This window comes from Helobdella robusta (assembly GCF_000326865.2).
Source record: "Helobdella robusta unplaced genomic scaffold HELROscaffold_13, whole genome shotgun sequence".
Lineage (NCBI taxonomy): Eukaryota > Metazoa > Annelida > Clitellata > Rhynchobdellida > Glossiphoniidae > Helobdella > Helobdella robusta.
This window is the reverse complement of record NW_008703718.1, coordinates 4,139,678-4,160,012: the sequence shown is the minus strand read 5'-3', so window position 1 is coordinate 4,160,012 and position 20,335 is coordinate 4,139,678. Positions and strand designations below refer to the sequence as shown.

General features: G+C 34.6%; 3 protein-coding genes across 3 annotated transcripts; all 3 read left to right on the top strand.

Moving 5' to 3' along the window:
• Positions 1-5,064: 5,064 nt before the first annotated feature.
• HELRODRAFT_168581 (hypothetical protein) lies at positions 5,065-7,359 on the top strand (the record flags this gene model as incomplete). Its single annotated transcript, XM_009014421.1, has 3 exons — positions 5,065-5,105; positions 6,006-6,172; positions 7,178-7,359. 3 exons carry the CDS (start codon positions 5,065-5,067, stop codon positions 7,357-7,359), a joined length of 390 nt encoding a protein of 129 aa, XP_009012669.1.
• Positions 7,360-8,625: 1,266 nt separating this feature from the next.
• HELRODRAFT_168580 (hypothetical protein) lies at positions 8,626-11,483 on the top strand (the record flags this gene model as incomplete). Its single annotated transcript, XM_009014420.1, has 5 exons — positions 8,626-8,654; positions 9,421-9,590; positions 9,690-9,773; positions 10,113-10,248; positions 11,450-11,483. 5 exons carry the CDS (start codon positions 8,626-8,628, stop codon positions 11,481-11,483), a joined length of 453 nt encoding a protein of 150 aa, XP_009012668.1.
• Positions 11,484-12,635: 1,152 nt separating this feature from the next.
• On the top strand, positions 12,636-16,975 carry HELRODRAFT_168579 (hypothetical protein; the record flags this gene model as incomplete). The annotated part of the gene is made up of 6 exons (XM_009014419.1): positions 12,636-12,659; positions 12,913-15,105; positions 15,233-15,452; positions 15,723-15,870; positions 16,241-16,509; positions 16,956-16,975. 6 exons carry the CDS (start codon positions 12,636-12,638, stop codon positions 16,973-16,975), a joined length of 2,874 nt encoding a protein of 957 aa, XP_009012667.1.
• Between the last annotated feature and the right edge of the window lie 3,360 nt (positions 16,976-20,335).

Here is a 20,335-nt window from a genome sequence, read left to right as displayed (position 1 = left end):
TAAGCAATGTTTCATACTGTGAAATGATAAATACATATCTGAAGTTAATGCGAAAGAACACTTTATTAGTAATAAAATATTGTTAGTGGGGAACAACAGCGGCTACACCAACAACAACCACAAGAAGAAGAAGAAGAACAACAACAGTCTATAACAACAACGATCACAACAACAAGCACAACAACAACAACAATCCCAAATAAACAGATGAATCCCAATTTAAAAAAAAAAATAAAACAAAGAACCACATTCGTTATAGTAACTTCAAATCTTCTGCCATAAAGTTAACTACAGAATCGATGACATCAACATTGTCAAGTCAACAAAATCAACAAAAACATCAACTACGTCATCATCAACGTCACAAACACCAACAACAACAACCCCAACGACAACAATAACAACAATAACAACAACATCAACAACGTCGTCATCAACGTCACAAACAACAACAACAACAACAACACATCCACTAACATCAACATCAACAACAACAACGGCATCGTCTTTTTCATCATCAACAATAACAACAACAACAATAAAACTTCCAACACAATGCCAAGCAACAATGATGCAGACTGTGATGATGGTGATAATGCCGATGACAGTCAAGGCAAAGGTAAAAATTATGATTAAAAATAATAATATAAATGATGGAGTAACGGTTAGGGCGTCTGGTTCTGCTGTCGCAGTGACCAGGTTTGAATGCAAAAAGATCTCAGCCTATAACATCAACGCATGCAATACAAAGATTCCGGTTTATAATCCGACTCCAAATCCGGATAAAGTTTTTCAAATCCGGATAAGATTTTCCGACTCCTATTCCGGGTTTCGATCGACTCCAAAAAAAATATATTAACTCTTGCGTTATCTTTCTACTCAGATAGCATACTACTATTATTAAATGAAAGAAACTTCGCAAATCATTTGTGATTTACAGTAATTTATAAAAAAAAAAACATGAACGAAAATTAAATACTTTAATGAATTTGAGAAACTTTCAAACTAGTGAAAGATGTCAGAAGCATCACAAACAATGAAACATGACCATATTCAAGAGTAAGAAACCTTATGATGGCAACACAAAAGTCTCGAGATATTAGATCAAACACGCGTAATACAGAGCACTAATTTAGAAAAATTATTTCATGTATAAATGATTTTTTCACTAAAGTTACAAGACAGTTAATATACTGAAAAACGCGTTACCTTTTAAAATAAAGAAAAATTAAGAAAAATTTGAATTAACGACACGGTCTAGCTTGGAGTCGCAGTCGAATAAAAATATCCGATCATTTTTTAGCATAACTTTGTTTTGATTTAGCCGTAGGGCTAGTTGTACAATACATGGTATGTATGAATGTTTTAGTGTGTGTATATTAGCATCACTAATAAACTTGACCATATAAATTATACTTAAGTACTGATACATACATACAGATACAAAACATACGTACGGCTATTTGTATAATAAGGTATTAGGAGGTAATTGAGTCGCTATGCATGCTTTCTGCTATGCTAAGGGCTTCAAAGATAGTTTAAGATGGTGATGACTTTGATGACGACGACGATGACGATGTGAGTGATAATGCCGGTTATGAAGAAGAAGATTGAGAAGAAAAGAAGAAGATAATGATGAGAATGATGATGACGATGTACCAATGACGATGAAGATGGCGCTAGATATGGTAATGACGACGCTAATGATGAAGATGATGATGATGAATTTGATAATGATGATGATGGTAGTGTTGAATATGGTGATGATAAGAAATGATGTTCACGATAATGATAAAACAGATGATAATAAATATTAATGAAGCACGATAATGATGATGATGATGACATGATAAGACGGATGATAATGAAATTAATAATTTTATTGATAACGTTAGACTAAGCTGATGATTTGTGAGTTTTCAAATAGAAGATTGAAGAAAAAATATGATAGGTGCAATTTTAGTAGTGATATTAATAACAAATGCCGTAATGATAATCATCATCATATTTACCATTATTTTTTCATCATCATCATCGTCGTCGTCGTCATCATCATCATCATTTTAAAATGAAAGAATTAGGAAGAAAAAAATGTCACGGGAATACTTGACTCTCTCTCTTACTATCACATTCTCTCCTTCCTCTTTCATTTAATTCTTTTTCTCTTTCTCCCTCTCTTTCTCTCTCTACATATACACGCATACGCGCATACATTATATTGTATGGTATATATATTTATTGTTCATGTGTATTTTTATTAAAACAGGTTTTTTGTATGTATGTTTGTCTGTCTTTTACTTTCTCTCTCTTTCTCTCTCTCTCTCTCTCTCTCTCCGCCTACATACACACACATCTATGTAAGAGCTATACTAAAATGTGTTTGTAAGCAGATATGTATAACCTTCTTATGTTTCAATTAAATTAAAAGTATAAAATAATGAAAACAAAAAAAAAATAAAGAGAAAGAAATAAATTCATTTTTTCAGAATTTCAATTTGACCAAATAGAAAGATGAATAAAATATTAAGTCGACATTAAAGAGAGGCATGTCTCCGAGAAATATTATTCGAGCATTATGCTGGCAGGAAGGTGGCACTTATTTAATTATTTATATGTGATATATATCATATCTATCCATCCATCCATTTGTCCATTTGTCCATCCATCCATTCATCCATTCATCCATCCATCCATCCATCCATCCATCCGACGATGATGATGATAAAGTGGTCTTTCATATTATTTTATTCTAAAACTTAAAAAATTATTATCCTCACTATCATCCTCATCTCCATCCTCATCATCCTCATCATCATCATCATCATCACCACCATCATCATCATCACCACCACCATCATCATCATCATCATCATCATCATCACATCTTTAATAATCTCCTCTCAGAAAAATCTTCAATACAACTCATCACGCTGCATTACATACAATTCATTCAAACGTTCGAAAGTCATCGTCATCACCACCATCGTCATCCTCACCACCATCGTCATCATTATCATCATCATCATCGCCATCATCGTCATCATCGTTGTTATCGTTATATCCGTCTATCTATCTATTTATTTATCCATCCATCCATTCATCAATTCATTCATCCATCTATTCATCCATCTATTCATTTATATTTATCTATTGGGTGAATGGAAACATGAATGAATGAATGGATGAATAAATGAATGAATGAATGGATAGATGGATGAATGGATGCACAGATGAACGGGAAAACAAACAAACAAACGAACGAACGAACGATTGAATGAATGTAAGAACGAGCGATCGATTGAACGAACGAACAAACAGACGAATGAACGAACGAACGAATGAATGAGACCTTAATATTGACCTAGATTACTTCCACGAAGGATTATCATGGCTCTTCTTCATTGTACAATTAAACATCACACCGCTTATCGCGTTACATCAAATCAACACTCTCCACCGTTCGCACGTAACGTACGTAAGTATACGTGCGTATGTAAGTTTGTATGTTTGTGTATGTATATATGTGTATGTACGTTTGTATATTTGTGTATGTATATATGTGTATGTACGTTCGTATATTTGTGTATGTATTTTTTTTATGTACATATAAGTGTATGTAAGAATGTATGCATGTCTGTCATTTTTTGTGGAGACTTCAAAATGTTAAATAGAGGGTCATAATTTATTTGCAAAAGAAATAGTTAGCTACCTTCTTTTATTTCATCGTTCCAATTTTTCAACAACTTCCTACAATTTCTTAATCCAAATCATCACTTCCGTTCTTGCGGAAGTTCTTTTCATGTATTAAAGTTAGACATCGTTTTTTGGGAGACCATTTTTCAGCGGAAGATCCGGGCCTGCCTCGCTTCAAATCCAGTTCTGTATGAATGCAGGTGTTGATGTTTCGTTAAATGTCTTTGTAACGATCCCTAACAACTCAACATAAACAACTGCTATGTCATCCTTATTAGTAGCATATGTTGTTGTTGATATGTTGTTGTGGCTGTTATGTTGTAGTTATGTTGTTGTAGTCTTGTCGTGTTGTTGTTGTAGTTGTTATGTTGTTGCTGTGTCAATTCAAACCTTTTTTAAAAAAGCTGACAATATAATAGGTTTAATCTGTTAAATATTCTTAGTGAATGATTTCATTTAATAGAATCCGTGTACGAACATTTGAGATCTCTTAAAATCAACTAATCTCGAAACATCTAGACATTTACATGCATCTAGATACTACTATAAAAACTCGAAATTCTTGAAAAAACACAGCATGAATAAAAAACTTAAACAGTAATAAGGCATTCTGACAGATTCATTAACAAAGACATCAGCACATCATACCGTAATTATCCTCAACTGATGCATGCATGCACTGGATAAACGCATGCATGCACTCTATTTTATTTCTCAATAATTCTCATGAATTTTCATCGCTTTTGCATATTTGATAGTCTAAAAATAATTTGTAAAACGTTTTAAACAATAAAAAAACGTGAAGATAAACGAATGAACGAACAAACGGACGAACGAACGAACGAAAGTAGAAACATACCTACCTGCGTACAAACAGTTAATCGGATAAAGAAAGATTGTACTGAACCCATAAGCATATAAACACACACACACACACACACGCACACACACACACACACACACACACACACGATTACAAATAAGAACGTAAAATAAGTATACCTACAACGTTACAAACACATAAACAAACGAACGAGCAAAAAAAAACGAATGAATATACAAACAAAACAAACAGATATACAAACTAACACAAAAAGATAAACACTGAAAACGCATGCATTTTGTTTAAGTATATCTCTTCAAAGTGTTCACAATTAAAATGCAAAATACGGATCTATCGAAAAAAATATTCAAATTACATCCATTAATATTTTATCTGTTAATTAAAATCCGCTGTGTGATTACATAGGAAACAGCCCGTCAAACGCTTAGCAGATTTATATAAGGACTCCCCTGGTCTTCGTGCGATCTTTCGTTTGGTTAGCAGGTTAAGGTTGAGGTTGCTTTGCCCCTCATCACATTTGTAATGTGATGAGGGGCAAGGCAATGGATGAATGCAAGAAGCAAGAGAGGTGGGTGGAAATCCAACATTAATATGCACGACTGAACGTGTCGTGTTTTCATAAACACGCCCACGGATTATACACAATCTTCTCTCTCTCTCTCTCTCTCGTTCTCTCTCATGTTCTCTCTCTCTCTCTCTCTCTCTCTCTCTCTCTCTCTTCACACACACCACACAATCAATCACACAGGAATATCACTTTTGCATAAAAAAACACTTATTATGATTACCAAAAACGAAACCAAAACAATTTGAATGCATTCAAAATTCCAGAGAAATTTCCTTTGCTTTTGCAAAAAGAATGATTTCAACTGTGGTGGCTGGTGTTAAAATGAGTTAGTCCTGGAGGAGTTATCATCTTTTGTTATTCAGCCACAACAACAACAGCAACAAGCGTATTATGAAGTAGACTTAGTGATCGTGATTTCATGAACAGAACGTTTAGTGTTAGATTACAACGACACATCAGACAAAATTTTATACAATTTTCCGTGCCAACCCAAGCAGGCAAAGACATACAAAATTTATTAAAATGAAAATATGAAAAACATGTATTAAAACATAGAAATGTATACACACACAAAAATATAGTTGTATACTTAAGATACGAAAAAGACTACAAAATTGTTAAATATACATAGACGCCAACAAATACAAATATACACAAAAATACAAACGTACATACATACAAACGCAGGGTAGAGTTTTTATCGAGATTGACCAGCACTAGCTGATCGAAGAGGCGAAGCCGAATAATCCTTTCTAAATGGCATGATTATCCATCCGCTCAAGCAGCCACGTTGATAGGATGAATGTGTGTGATGTCATCTGATGTGATGCAAGCATGACGTCACATCAGCGTCACATGACGTCACATCCACATCATATTAAACTCCTGTTAACGTCATAGCGAAATCCTACAGACATTACAAGCATCGTGCGACAAGTGTTTGTGTGGACAGGACAGGCATGCAATGTCATTTGATGTGATGGGATGTGATTTTGATGTCATATGGTGTCAAATCAAGTCGTATCAAATCCTCATCACATCAAGATACTATCCATCACCAAATAACGGTAGAGTAACATTAATGATGGAAAGATAACGGCGTAAGAAATATGCATAATGTTACGGGGTTGTTCTTAAGATATATTTTGATAATTCTTCTTAAGAGGAAGTCGGTTTTATGAGGAATGATGGTGAAATTGCTCTACAGATGAAACGTAACGTGGTGTGGTGAAATAAAAATATACAAAAATACATGACTAACAAGCTGGACAAGAAAGAGAGAAGGACAACTAGAAAGGAAGAGATAACAAAATGGACAAAATGGCCATAAAGAGAGAGAGAGAGAAAGAGAGAGAGAGAGAGAGAGAAAGATAGAAAGATAGAGAGAAACTTTCAGAAAGTTAAAAATTTCTATGGCTGCTGGAGAATTAAAGTAAAAGGAAAATTAGGATAACGGGAAGACTATGTGAGGATAACTCATCAAATATAGCCACCTGATGTATGTATGTATGTTTGTATGTATGTGTGTGTGTGTATGTGTGTATATGTATGTATTTATGTATGAGTGTATGTATGTATTTATGCATGTATGTATCTGTGTATATGTTTACATGTGCTTGCGTACGTATGCGTGTATTTAAGAATTCTCATACAATATAAAACAAACAAAAACTTTTATATATATATATATAAATTATACAGCATGAACGTATTTATGTAAGCTAAAATCATTTCGAATGTGTTGTATTGTTATCTCAATGCATAGCGAACACATGTCACAGAGGCTGATTGATGTGTTAAGAAACTGATGGGGCTTCAGATAAGTCAGAATGCATGTTTATATGTGTATAATTCTTTGTTTGTTTGTCTGTATGTGTGCGTGTGCTTCTCTCTGTCTTTCTGTGGGTCATTGTTTTTTACGTTACCAATTTCACCATATATATATTTTTTAAGTGTAAACTAGAAAGAAGATAACGATGAATCCGTGACACAACAAAAACGCTGCCATATTAACATAAATTATGCAAATTAAAAAGCGACGCATTAACAACATGGCGACAACGTAACTACAGCACATCAACACATCAGCACATCAACACATCAGCACATAAACACATCAGCACATCAACACATCAGCACATCAACACATCAACACATCAGCCCATCAGCACATCAGCACGCTGAATTACAAAAACGAGGCACCAACAACTCAACCATGCAACAGTTCAACTACAATAACAACACAGGAACGTGACGTTATTGCATCAATAAACAACGGAAACCCAACAACAACTACAATGGACTAATCGACAAAACAAACTACGCCCCCTATTGACGTCATAACCTCTTTCACCCCGATCACATGACCTCTCGGCAGCCAATCACAGGCCGAGCTCTTGAGATTTAACGTTTGGCCCCGCGCGCGGATTAAATTGCATACGTATAAAGTGTGCGCATTAATGCGATACGTTGTGCGCGTGTGTGCTGTGCGTGCATGTTTCCTTTCTATTTCGTGTTTTTCTGTTTGTTCATAATGTTTGTTACCTTCAATTACGCACGTGGTGTGTATGCGTTTAATTATGTGTGCGCGCGTACATCATTTACTTGATCACATAGTAAATTTACACTTGAATGGTTCATTTATATGTACCTCTAAGCTTTGATTCTCACTCTCAATTAAACAAACATTTGAAACTTACCATCTTTGGTAGATATAGCCACCAAAACTTGAACCACAATAAGCAAAATTTATAAGATTTCTGTACTTTGCATATCACATGAACATGTATATGTACATATACACAGACGTTTGTCTACTTAGTTAGCTTTCAAATGCAAATGTGTGCGCGCAACATATGTCTGTGGACGTGATAATGCAGGGAGATGCGCACGTGTATGTACAACAGAGTTTTGACAAATGCGTTAAACAACAGATGAGTGAATAATTGATAGGGCATATATAACAAGTGTGTGTGTGTGCGTTTGTGTGAATATGTGTGCCTACATCTCTCTCTGTGTGTGTGTGTGTGTATGTGCGTGTATATGTGTAGGCACACTACATCTGTGTGTCTATGTGCGTATATATGTGTGTGTCTGTATTACTGCAGTACATTACCGTCTGAACCACTTTATGCTTCATAATAAAGTGACTTTTGAAGGAGGTCGCAAATCTCTCATGATATCCATCATAAATAATTTATGGTTGGCTGGCATCTGCAACTGCCAGAGAAGCAAGAATATTCAAAAATTTAAACCAACCAGTCACACAGAAAAACTTATGAATGAACAACGTGAACAGTGATAAAAAAAAACAAAATAGAAAAACAATTTATTGAACATTTTCAAAGGAAACATGAAAAATAAAAAGATCGAACTTAAGTTACAGCGGCCATTGCATCTCATCATCATGACATCAACACCAAAACACACACACCACTCACTAGCAAACTCACCACCAACACATCAACAACAACAACATAAACAACGACGACATCAACAACAGCAACACGCCGAACGAAAAATGAAGAATAATAAAATAAAGCGTGAAAGGTGATGTTGGACGCGTGATCCATAGTGGACAGATCAGACCAAGGATTAGGTCTACTAAGCTGCTTTCTTTGATGGGATTTGCCCTCTGAAATTTGCAATTAAATTGACGTTCAACGAGATTGCTTGTGCAGTCTGCACGTGCACACGCGCGATACTGTGTGCGTGTGTTTGTTTGTCTGTGTGTTTTTATGTGTGTGTGTGTGTTTGCTTGTGTCTGTTTCTGTGTGCACTTGCTTATTTTTTTGAGCATGTTTTCTATATGCTTCTTAAGTGAGTTTGTATTTTTCCAACGCTGTTTGGTTTTTATGTATTCGTTTGTGACTATTTTAGAAGCTGTGTGTCTGTTTATTTCATGTACGCACTTGTATATGTGTGTGTATGTTATGTTATGTGTGTATGTATGTGTGTGTGTGTGTGTGTGTGCGTCTGTTTGTGTGTGTGTGTGTGCGTCTGTTTGTGTGTGTGTGTATTCTTGTTAGTGAAATTTATTGGCGCGTGCAAATTCTCACGCTATGGAAAATGTTCACATAAATCTTTTCCGCATTTCGTTGTTTTAATTTTGAAAAAGTTTTAATTAAGTCACAGATAATTCGTAACAATTTTATATGTTCAATTTTCTATCCACTAATCATTAACATCTAGATAAATCAGCTACGTGTTTCACGTTAACCAAAACGACAACGACATCAATAACACCAACAGCACTTGCATCAACAGCCAACAACAACAACAACATCAACGCAACAAAACCACAACATGAAAACAGCAGCAGTAGCAACAACAACAACGAAGACATGGAAGCGACAAGTTCGTGTGACAACTACAAAACGAACAACAACAACAATTTCAAAGACATCAACATTTCTGCAGTCAACGACAAAACCGATCGGTTATCATTAAAATGTCTCGTATATGAAATCGAACCGAACAATACCGGTAAAACCGACTCCTCTGTAACATCGCCATTGCCTTTTATTTGGCTCCCTTGGCAAAATAAAACGAATAAAAAAATTAGCACAATCCTGAAAATCCCAGGTTGGGAGTTATTTGCGAATCTCTTGCCACTAGCGATAGATGGTTTAGAGTTGCATCGAGATGATTATGATATCAGCGCCAAAGGTTGTTCTTACAAGATATTTAAGTCCCCTGATTTTAATTCTTAATTTCAAATTTTATTAATTAATTGAGTTCAATAAATAAAGACGGCTTAAGTTTGTTTTGGCGAACCAGAAAAAATGAATCTTCCAAAAAATAAATAAATGTATGGAAGAAAATTAATTGAAATGTTGAATTTTACATTAAGTCCAGTACCTATCAAAAACTCGGTAAAAACTTCATGCTACTGAAAACATTTTTAATTAAATTTTATTCAACATGGATTTTGCGATAAATTATTAAGTTATATTTCCGTTAAGCCGAGCTGAATAAAAGTTGATTCCTTCGACAATGACCACGCAGGCTTCCTGCAGTTAACAAATTGGAACATGTTGCCGCTTGACTGGATTGCCGCTGACCCAAGTTCGACCATCTCAGACATCATTGGTCGGATGAGAAATGACGTCATTATCATTATAATGCTCTCCAGTCAAGCCAGGTCAGTTAGTGAAAATATCGTTATTGGTTTTTGGTGTGAAATTTATGTGAGATTTTAATCTAACAATCAAGCAAAATTGAAATTTCTAAATGTAAAAAAACGCAATTTTATTCTGCCTGTCGGTGCGCAAAACACACACGCAAAAAAATTTTTAAAACACGCTCACAAGTCCGCTTACACTTGCAAGAAGAAACACAAACAAAACAAATGTTTCAATTTAAATGTATAGTCACGCACACACATAAATACAGACACACAGATGTGTATATACACACTCGCTTATATACAGAGTAGTAGTGGTGGTGAGTAAGTTGTATACATAGAGAGTAGGACATTGTATGCAGTGCACATGCGTCTGCCGTTAATAAGAGATTAAACGCTCAACAAACCAACCTTATAACGTATGCTCTGCGCGTTCACTCTTCCCTCAGTACTTGATGCGCTTGCTGTCCGCGCACAACCGCTGACGCACCTGCACTGCACACATATGATCACGTACAAGGATAAACTTATGCAGATGGACACACACACGCACACACACTCTAACACACACACGCACACACACTCTAACACACACACACACTCTAACACACACACACACACACACACACACACACTCTCTCTCTCTCTCTCTCTCTCTCTCTCTCTCTCTCTCTCTCTCTCTCTCTCTCTCTCTAACACACCTTCACACGAGCACACGCTCGAAAATAAACTTATACGGACTGGTTCTGAATAGAATTGTTAATAATAGATTTTATTCAAGTTCTAAAGATCGTGTCGCGATGAATAGAGTAGAAGGGGAAATGCAAGTTTAGAAATTTCAATTTTGAGAAAGTAGTTGATCGATTTTAGAATCAGCATGCAGAAAATTGTTCAGCTCGGTCATCAAATGCACTAGATGAACAATTTTGAGTTATTCCTTATTGCGGCTGTCTCGCTAACAACATTGCCTCGGCCAGCCTCAGCCACACGTGAGCCTGCCTCGCTGGTGAATGGATAACATGTTTATAAATACTCGAGTTCATATTTAGATATAATGGTTTGAAAGTTTTTCAACAAATTTTTAAAAACTTAGTTGTCAATTATAAATTTATTCAAAATTCAAAAACAAAATGCTAGTAGTCCACAGAATTTAATTAACTATTAGGCACTTTTATCACATTACGGAATCATAATTCCGTTCAAAAACTAAATTTTTCAGATGTTTCTCCTTGAAATTTACGTCTGAAGCCTAAAAATAAAAAAGAGTTTTTTTCCCCGGTAGCGAATAGCAAGATAATTATTTTGGTCGGTTGTTTGTGAGGAGCAAATTGAATTAAGATTGACGCAGACACGGATCAAGTCGTTAATTACACGCAGAAGTTTGCAGCTCTCGGCAAATCAACTCCATCGCCCACTAATAATTAATTGCTTCTTCTGCTTTCTATCTCTTATCAAGTACCATCATCATCACACGCGCTGATGCATCCAAATCTATGCTGAACCGCAAATGTATATGTGCTTATACACACATAAATGTCTACTCATACAAATTTAATTGTTGTTTTACATGTTAAAAACGTTAATAAATTGAAATGAGAAAAACTGAAAATTAAATAAGTATTTATATATTCATTATAAATACTTTTTTTCACGACTAGATTTTTAAGCAAACAATCACTTGCTCTAAACGATTCATTCATTTAATTGAACTAATCAATTTAAAAATTTAAAAACGTCTGCTCTGGATTTCTCAGCTATCGCGGCTAATTGAAATAAATTTTGTTATTTTAAAGTTGAAGAGGTAGAAGGCATTAGCCTGGTGTTAAGTTAGATGACAAGAAATTAAGTACTTTCAGACAGCGAGCAATTGAATGAAATAAATTAGGAAATTTATTATTCTGTATGGAAAATGTTTAAAATAAAAATTGTTTAAAAAATATAAAAATGTCTGTGCAAACTCAAGATAGATTTGTTTGGAATTTTTAAAAATGCTACTCTAATCAGCCTTGTGACATTATTTCGGTTAAATTTTTATTGTTGAATGAAATTTTGTTTCGTCTCAAAATGATGAGGTCCCTATTAAACAAATTAAAAAAGTTTTAAAAACGAAATTTCAACTCTCTCAACTTTCAACCTCAAAAAGTTAGGAAAAAATCATTATAAAAAAATCGCTAGTGACTTAACACGTAACATTTCTACGTTACTTCACTTGTCTGTGGTCTATCTACGACCAAATTAATTGAGATTAAAAATAGAATGCCAGAAAACATGAAATGACAAAATATAAAAAAAGAAATTTCATTTTATTTGCACAGAATCGGCTCATATCAACTGCAAAGAAACGTCAAAGACAAACTTTTGAATTTTTTCCTAAAAGAGAACTCTCGCTTGTTGGATGATTTAAAATGTCCAGGCGACGTTTTGGTATGGTCATTTTTTAAATTTTCTTTCAAATGACCACTTACACTATGGTGCATTTTAAAGTAACAAAACAATCTGTTAGCAAATTGGATTTTTGTTGAATGAACGGGTATAATTGAATAAAAATGAAAACTTTTTACAACTTGAAAATATGAATGAAAATTATTCTAGTGATATCGTTTAATAGCAGCAAGTGTGATCACATCGCAACAAATTATAATTGCTAGACATGGACTAATCCCTACAAACAATACACAATAGGATCTTATAAAGACAGACAGACCTCAAAGGACTCTAGAAAATTTATCTGAAATTTTTCACAAGTTCAATTCTTGGTACCTCAACCAATCTTGCAACAATGAAACACGTAATGAAACCACTTCGAAACAACAGCAAAACGATAGTCACACCGACAACACCAACCACTCAAACACCATCACACGTGTACACCACAACAAAATTTCCTGCTTAAGAACTGTGAAACAGGGCGCCAGCAACAAATCGCACGCATCCAACAACAGCGTTAGATCGGATTCGGTAGATTGCATCAAAATAAAAAATGACACCACACCAGGAAACAAACCACCAGCCACGTCCGGGAGTGATATTTTCAAAGATTTCCAATTGGAAGCAGGAAAATTGGCGCCAAATAAACACCTCACAAAGGAAACATGGCGTCTCTGCGTTGATGTAAATAAAAATCATGAAGCGTTCAACGACGATTGTAGCAGAAAAATTTTGCCGGGAAAATGTTTAGCTCTAAATTGCGAAACTAATCCGCCGGGAGATGGCTCTGCTGGAGATAATGCTGATGAGGAGGATGAGCACGAGGCGGCATGTGATAAAATAAACTGCAGCGGCAGCAGCAACTGCAAGAGAGGTAGTAGCAATGCTGGCAACAATTTTGTTATTAACGATGCTGATAATCTTGAGAAGAACGTTTTGAACGGTCTCAATGACGAGCGTCTCAGCCACAAGAATTTTCTCATTGGCAGTAAATGGAACCTCTTTCATGACGAGCCACAATTAAACGTGAAACAAGAACTTCCCAACACGACACCCCAACAAAACTGCACTCCACAGCAACAACAACACATGCACCCCTACCAACAGCAGCACCATCGATATCATCATCAACAATTTCGCCCACATCAGCCGTCGATCGCAGATGATCGCAACGATTCGAAATCGCCAGAATCGGACATGATGGTGGACGTTGATGACGTCAGCGAGGACGACAACGATGACGCAGTGTTAAATAAAATATCGAAATTTCATTCCGATGCGTTTTCTAAGCCGCTGACAGCAAATAAATTTAAAATATCAGATATCACCGCTATTGAACACGATCAGAAAAGTGATTGCAAGAGGCGTGAAACGATCAAGGCCAGCAAGAGAACACAAGCCATTTGCTTGCCAACGAGTAACAAATACTTCCATAATTCACCCACGCCTCGAGGCAACAGTCCTCTCACAGGCACTTTCTTCAATAATGATAATAAAAATAACAGCGGTTTTAATAAAGAGATGAAACAGACGTCGTCTTCTACGTATCCGACAGATCCGGAAAAAGAATATACCGATCGATATCGACCGACCGGCGGATTTGAAAAGGAAAACTTTTACATGGGGTGTGTAAAACATGAGGCCACCTCAAGAGCCGCCGACGAAACTACTAAAAACAGCAGCGGAAAAGAAATTGATAACGTTTGCAGCGACGTTGGAGGCCACGATAAGAAGGGCGATGAAGACGATAGAAACAGCGTTAACGATTTTAAAAACATAACTACCAACAACAACAACAACAACAGTAGTGGTGTCTACAGCATTAACACAATCAACCACAACTCGTTCAATCGTAACTTTCTAACTGAGTACCAGAACAGATACAATTATTCATTTAAAAGAAATAAAGAAGTTCACAACAACAACAACAACGTTATCGACATAACAAACAACAACGTCGACAAAGCTAACAACAACAACAACCTCGACATGGACAATGAGGATGATGATGAGGACATCAAACTGCAGACATACAACGCTGAAACTGACAAGGTGAATAATAATTGGCAGAACAAACTAGTGACCACCGATGAACTCAATGAAGACCAGGAAGGAGTCCAGCAAGGCAGACGACAACAACATTGCGAATACCACAACGCACAGCAACTGCAACGCGATTACAAACAACAACAGCGTTTGATGTCTAGCTTATGTTTTGAATTTAAATTTAATAATTCATCTGCTAATCGCTTAATGCCACTATCGCAAAATCAACAGCAACAAGAGAAACAACAACAACAACAACAACGACAACAGTCACAACATCAACACTGCAGCATAGACAAAGATGATGACGTCAATTACAACAACTTTAACACTTTTGACACATTCCAACGTCTCACGGACCAACAGAAACGCAGACAACATCAGCATCAGCACCAGCAACAGGTTAATTTGGTTCCTTTGCCATATTTTATAAAAAATAAAGTTTGCAATTTTTTTGATTGTTGAAAAAATTTGAATAATTTAAAAAATGTCGCAATAAATATTTAAAAAAGTGTTGTGCATTGTGCAGGTGATGCACTCCTTCCAAGCAGCCATGTCCCAGGCATTCAACCTGCATTGCTTAAGGAACCCTGCCTCTCTCTTCTACTCCCACCATCAAACTTCTTCCGCTCATCAATCGCCTCCGAACGTTTTTGATCCGGCCAAGATGCTGGCCGTGGCGGCTGCTGTGGTCGGCAGTCGAGCTCCAGGTGCAAGTGCGAGGTTGAGTCCCAGCGGAAGTCAAGATGGTAAGCAGATGAGATGGATTGGATGTTGTACTGATTCTATATTCAATAATGAAAATATGTTAAACACCGAAACATTATTTCGCTACCATTAACCATGGTTTGTTTCGCTGTTACTGTTGTCATACTAGCAAAATTTCGAGCGTAGGTGTAAAAGATGAGATGATTCTTGCAATGCAGCATTGAAATTGTTCAAGTCATCGTAAATGTTATTAAATGAAGCTCCTCCTCAAGAACAAAGTAAACAATTTCTCTCTCCCTTACAAAACGCAGGAGCAGGAAGTAGTGATGGCGACAGACGCAAGAGGAGTCGCGTGTTCATCGACCCACTGACTGAGATTCCTCGTTTGGAAAGATGGTTTAACGACGACACGCACCCATCGGCGTTCATGATCGAGCAGTTCACCGAAGAGCTCAACAGGTGACTGAAAATTTTTTAATTATTTTTTTTTGATTAGCCATCCTTTGAAGCAAAAATTTAAAACTTTGTTGTATTACGTCATTGTTGATCTTATTCTCTGAGCTGGTAGATCTCCACCTACAAAATATGCTCCGAGTGCCTGGTACGATGGTTATTTCAGGCGCGCGTGTGCTCACGTTGTGTGTGTATTCATGTCAAAAAAGATCGTTCAACGCTAATGAAGTGTCCTGCATTTCATTGATTGACTGTAACGTGAACAGTTTTTCTTTAAATGATAAAAAAACTGAATACAACGTTAAAACCGCAATTTGTTTTTCGATGAATGTACTTCGCGCCATGAAATAGATCTCAATACAAAATCATCCTTCAGATCTGCCTACAGGCAACGTTTTCCAGCCCTCGAGCCGAAAAATGTTCAACTCTGGTTCAAAAACCACCGAGCCAAGGTGAAGAGACAAAAACTGGAGATGTCCTGCATGACTGGTTCTGACAACTTCGCATGTTCAGGCACTTCGAACGCTAACAACAGCAACAACATCAGTGGTAACATGAACGGTGGTAATAGTGGCGGCGGCTACAACATCGGCTGCAGCGTCAACAGCGCTGTCAACGGCGCCATTTCATTGGCCTCAAGTTCTAGTCAGTGCTACAGTCAAAGTCAATTAAAAAATTCCATGAATTTTTAAATTAGTGATCTCCAGAAAATTTCAATTTTTATATTTTATTGAAAAAATTTAGTTTCAAATTTAGAAAAATTATTGTTGATATTGTTCTTCATATAGCGAGAACGTGTTATTTCGTCTTTTCCACTTCGTCGTGCATTTATGTAACCGATTGTTGTTCATTTCAAAGACGCAGGGACGATAGACAATGACAGACCGACAATTTACGTTAATTATTTTTTATTTTTTCAAATGTTTGCACAGAAAAACTACATATACCAACCAAACACTAAAACACACATACTTATATCAACGCACGTACACACATATACAACCACACACACACACACAAACACACACACACACACACACACACACACACACACACACACACACACACACACACCATACCCACACACACAGGCATACATTACACATCATAAATAGCATCTACATGTTAATAAATAACCCTACACACAATAATACATATTCATCAAACTATGGGTAATAATAATAAAAAAATAAAACATTGTTCATTTTCTTTCAAATACAAAAGGGCAAGATGTCACAATTTCAATTGTTAGAACTGATAAGTAATTGTATTTATATTATTTATAATATTTATAAAATTATTCATAATATTATTCATATTATTATTTATTAAACTATTTATATTATTACAATAAAGTTCATATTTACAGATATAGCACAAGGAATATTCAACAGTATCTAAATAGTTTGGAACAATTCAACACAAAAGATATCGATTTTACAATACTTTTAATGAAAAAAAACAAAAAAAAAATGAGAAAAATAGTTTAAGCATTATATCTTTCATATTAAAACACATAAATAAATAAGAAAATAACGTTAAAAATTGAGAGAGAGAGAGAGAGAGAGAGAGAGAGAGAAAGAAAGAAAGAAAGAGAGAGAATACTAAAAAAGACACAAGGAATTTCAAATTGCTTACTATCTCTGTAAGCAAAATACATTTTTAAAATATAAAAACCGTACAACAATTCAGATACAAAATTGTATGTAATTTTGATTTCAGCAAATATGAATGTTGTGGGCATGAAATTTAAAAATTGAAAAAAGTAAATATCCACTTTTTATATATATGCGTCCCTGTAAAAATGATGCTGTATAAAGAAGTGCAATGTATACATATAGCACACACACAAACACGAACATACACACGCGCACACACACAGGTACCCAGGTATACAAAAACCATACAAATACACATACAAAAACGATGTATGTAAATGATCGTAATCAAACTATCTGAAACTATCTAAACGTTACAATGTATATTATAAAATCACTGGATGATGATTACCAAAGTTACAACACGTTTACATTAACTGAATAGTAAACTAGCTAACTAATTAAGACAAATGAAAAATTGAATAACTTTATATACCAAATCAACTGATGAAAATATTTAATCAATAACCTCTTAGAAAACATCAAAAACAGACTATTATATAACACACAAAAGCACATAATCATAGTATAGACAAATAATCATATAAACCGGTTATATAAATCTTTACACATCTGCAATAGTTTATCATATCTACGGATCTAAAATATAACCCACACACACACACACACACACACACACACACATGCCCACGCCACACACACATAAACATAATCACAACATCAATGGGTTGTTGGCACACAAACATAATTAATACAACACAAAAAATAAATAAACTTAACGCAATATATTCTTAGCTATATATTTTCAGTCAAGCTATGCAACAGAACACAAATTCCAAAATAATTATGTACTATATCCTTAAACTTTTATTTAGCCAATTATATTACAAACCCTAGCAATGTAGCAGTGATGTTACGTTCAAAATCAGACTATCGAATCCGGATAGCAGAGCAACCAAACTACTAACTTCGAGCACACTTCTAAAATCCTAAAATTTTAAATGATACCACGTACATACATGCGTACAATTAGACTCATAGTAGGGTTTGTAGGTGGTCGTGCGTTCGTCGTGCAAATTAAAACCTAAAAATGAAATTGTGATATGCGCGTGTATGTGCCTGCGTGTGTGTGTGTGCGTGTGTGTGTAGGTTTGTGTATATAATTATATAATTAATTTATTCTTATACTGTTAAATACGGAATCTATTTACACATATTGATACAAAACAGAATGGGAGATAAGAAACAACGACGAGGTAGGTAGGATTTTGGGGTAGGATAGGATCCAGGAGCTATCTAAAATAATTCAGAAACGACAATAGATAAGAAAATCATTAAATTAATTATTAATTAATTAATTGGTAATTTAATTAATTAATTTGACAAATAAATAAATAGATAAATGAATAAATAAGCAACATACAGTTGAACATTTTTAATTCAAACTAACAATTAGAAAAAAAGACACAATACCATATATACAATTCATAACATATTCCATTCTATACAATATATACAATGATAACAGTTTTAATTCGAATTGAAAATAATTTGTTACAAGCAATGAATGTATGTATAAGTTAAATGGTTACTCATTGATGTTATTATTAAAATATATATATTTATTATAGCAGAATATTTGATAATTGAAGAATAATCGGAAAAATATTGAAAAAATTCACAAAAATGCTTTATCACATATAAAAAAGCGTTTCGAATTCATTCATGTCTGAAAATAATATTGAAAAAAAGCTCGAAAAATGCCTTTCATTAGAATTGATTATGTGATGAAGTTGAAGCATTCTCTAGAACAGGAACCCAAACACGAACGAACACACTGACAGACAGACATGCATGCAGACGAACAAACAGACAGACAAACAAACAGACTCTGAAACAGAAAGACAGACATAAACCTGCGCCCAAATAAGTCATGGTTGATATATGCATTAATCAACAGAATAAGAGTTTTTACCTCGAACAAAAATTAAATCAAATTCAATAAGAATTGTGTAAATAGATATATCTAGCTATCCACACACATCTGCTGATACATGATACAATCAAATGTATCCAATCATAACAACCATAAACGTACTCTGGTAACTCATGATTAAGCGTAAACCACATAGATACCAATAAAATGTTATAAACATAAGATAAACAAACTAACACATACATGACACGCACACGCACACTTTCTGTTGATATAAACAAAAATTTATAAACCAACATATAAATAATGTATATATACACATATACAATATACTTTCAAGCTTGTATGACGCATTTTCAAATTCAAACTCATATCCAACAAAGCTTTCATTTATCAAAGCGACAAAAGTTATCAACAGATACATATGCAATTTACTTAGAAACCCATGACTAGCCCTTGTAAGACCAGCCAGTCCAAAGATGAAGAAATTATGGTAATACAAAATACATACATACATGCATGCATCAATCTACATACGTATCTACAATTGTTCATATCAATAAGAAATAAGCAATGATTGAAGGAATGAATGAAGATTGATCGAAAGAACGAATGAATGAATTAGCTAATTAATTAAAAGATTAAAGTGGGTAAAGTAATTATTATAAACTGAACAAATGATGAATGAACAAATATATGAACGAATGAATGAACCAATAAATAATATATATATATATATATATATATATATATATATATATATATATATATATATATATATATATATATATATATATATATATATACACACACAAAAAAACTATAATAAATTTTTATATATAAAATATTTAATAAAAATTTATATAAAAATGTGTGTGGAGACAAAAATAGCTCTGTGGATATACTCAAAAAAATG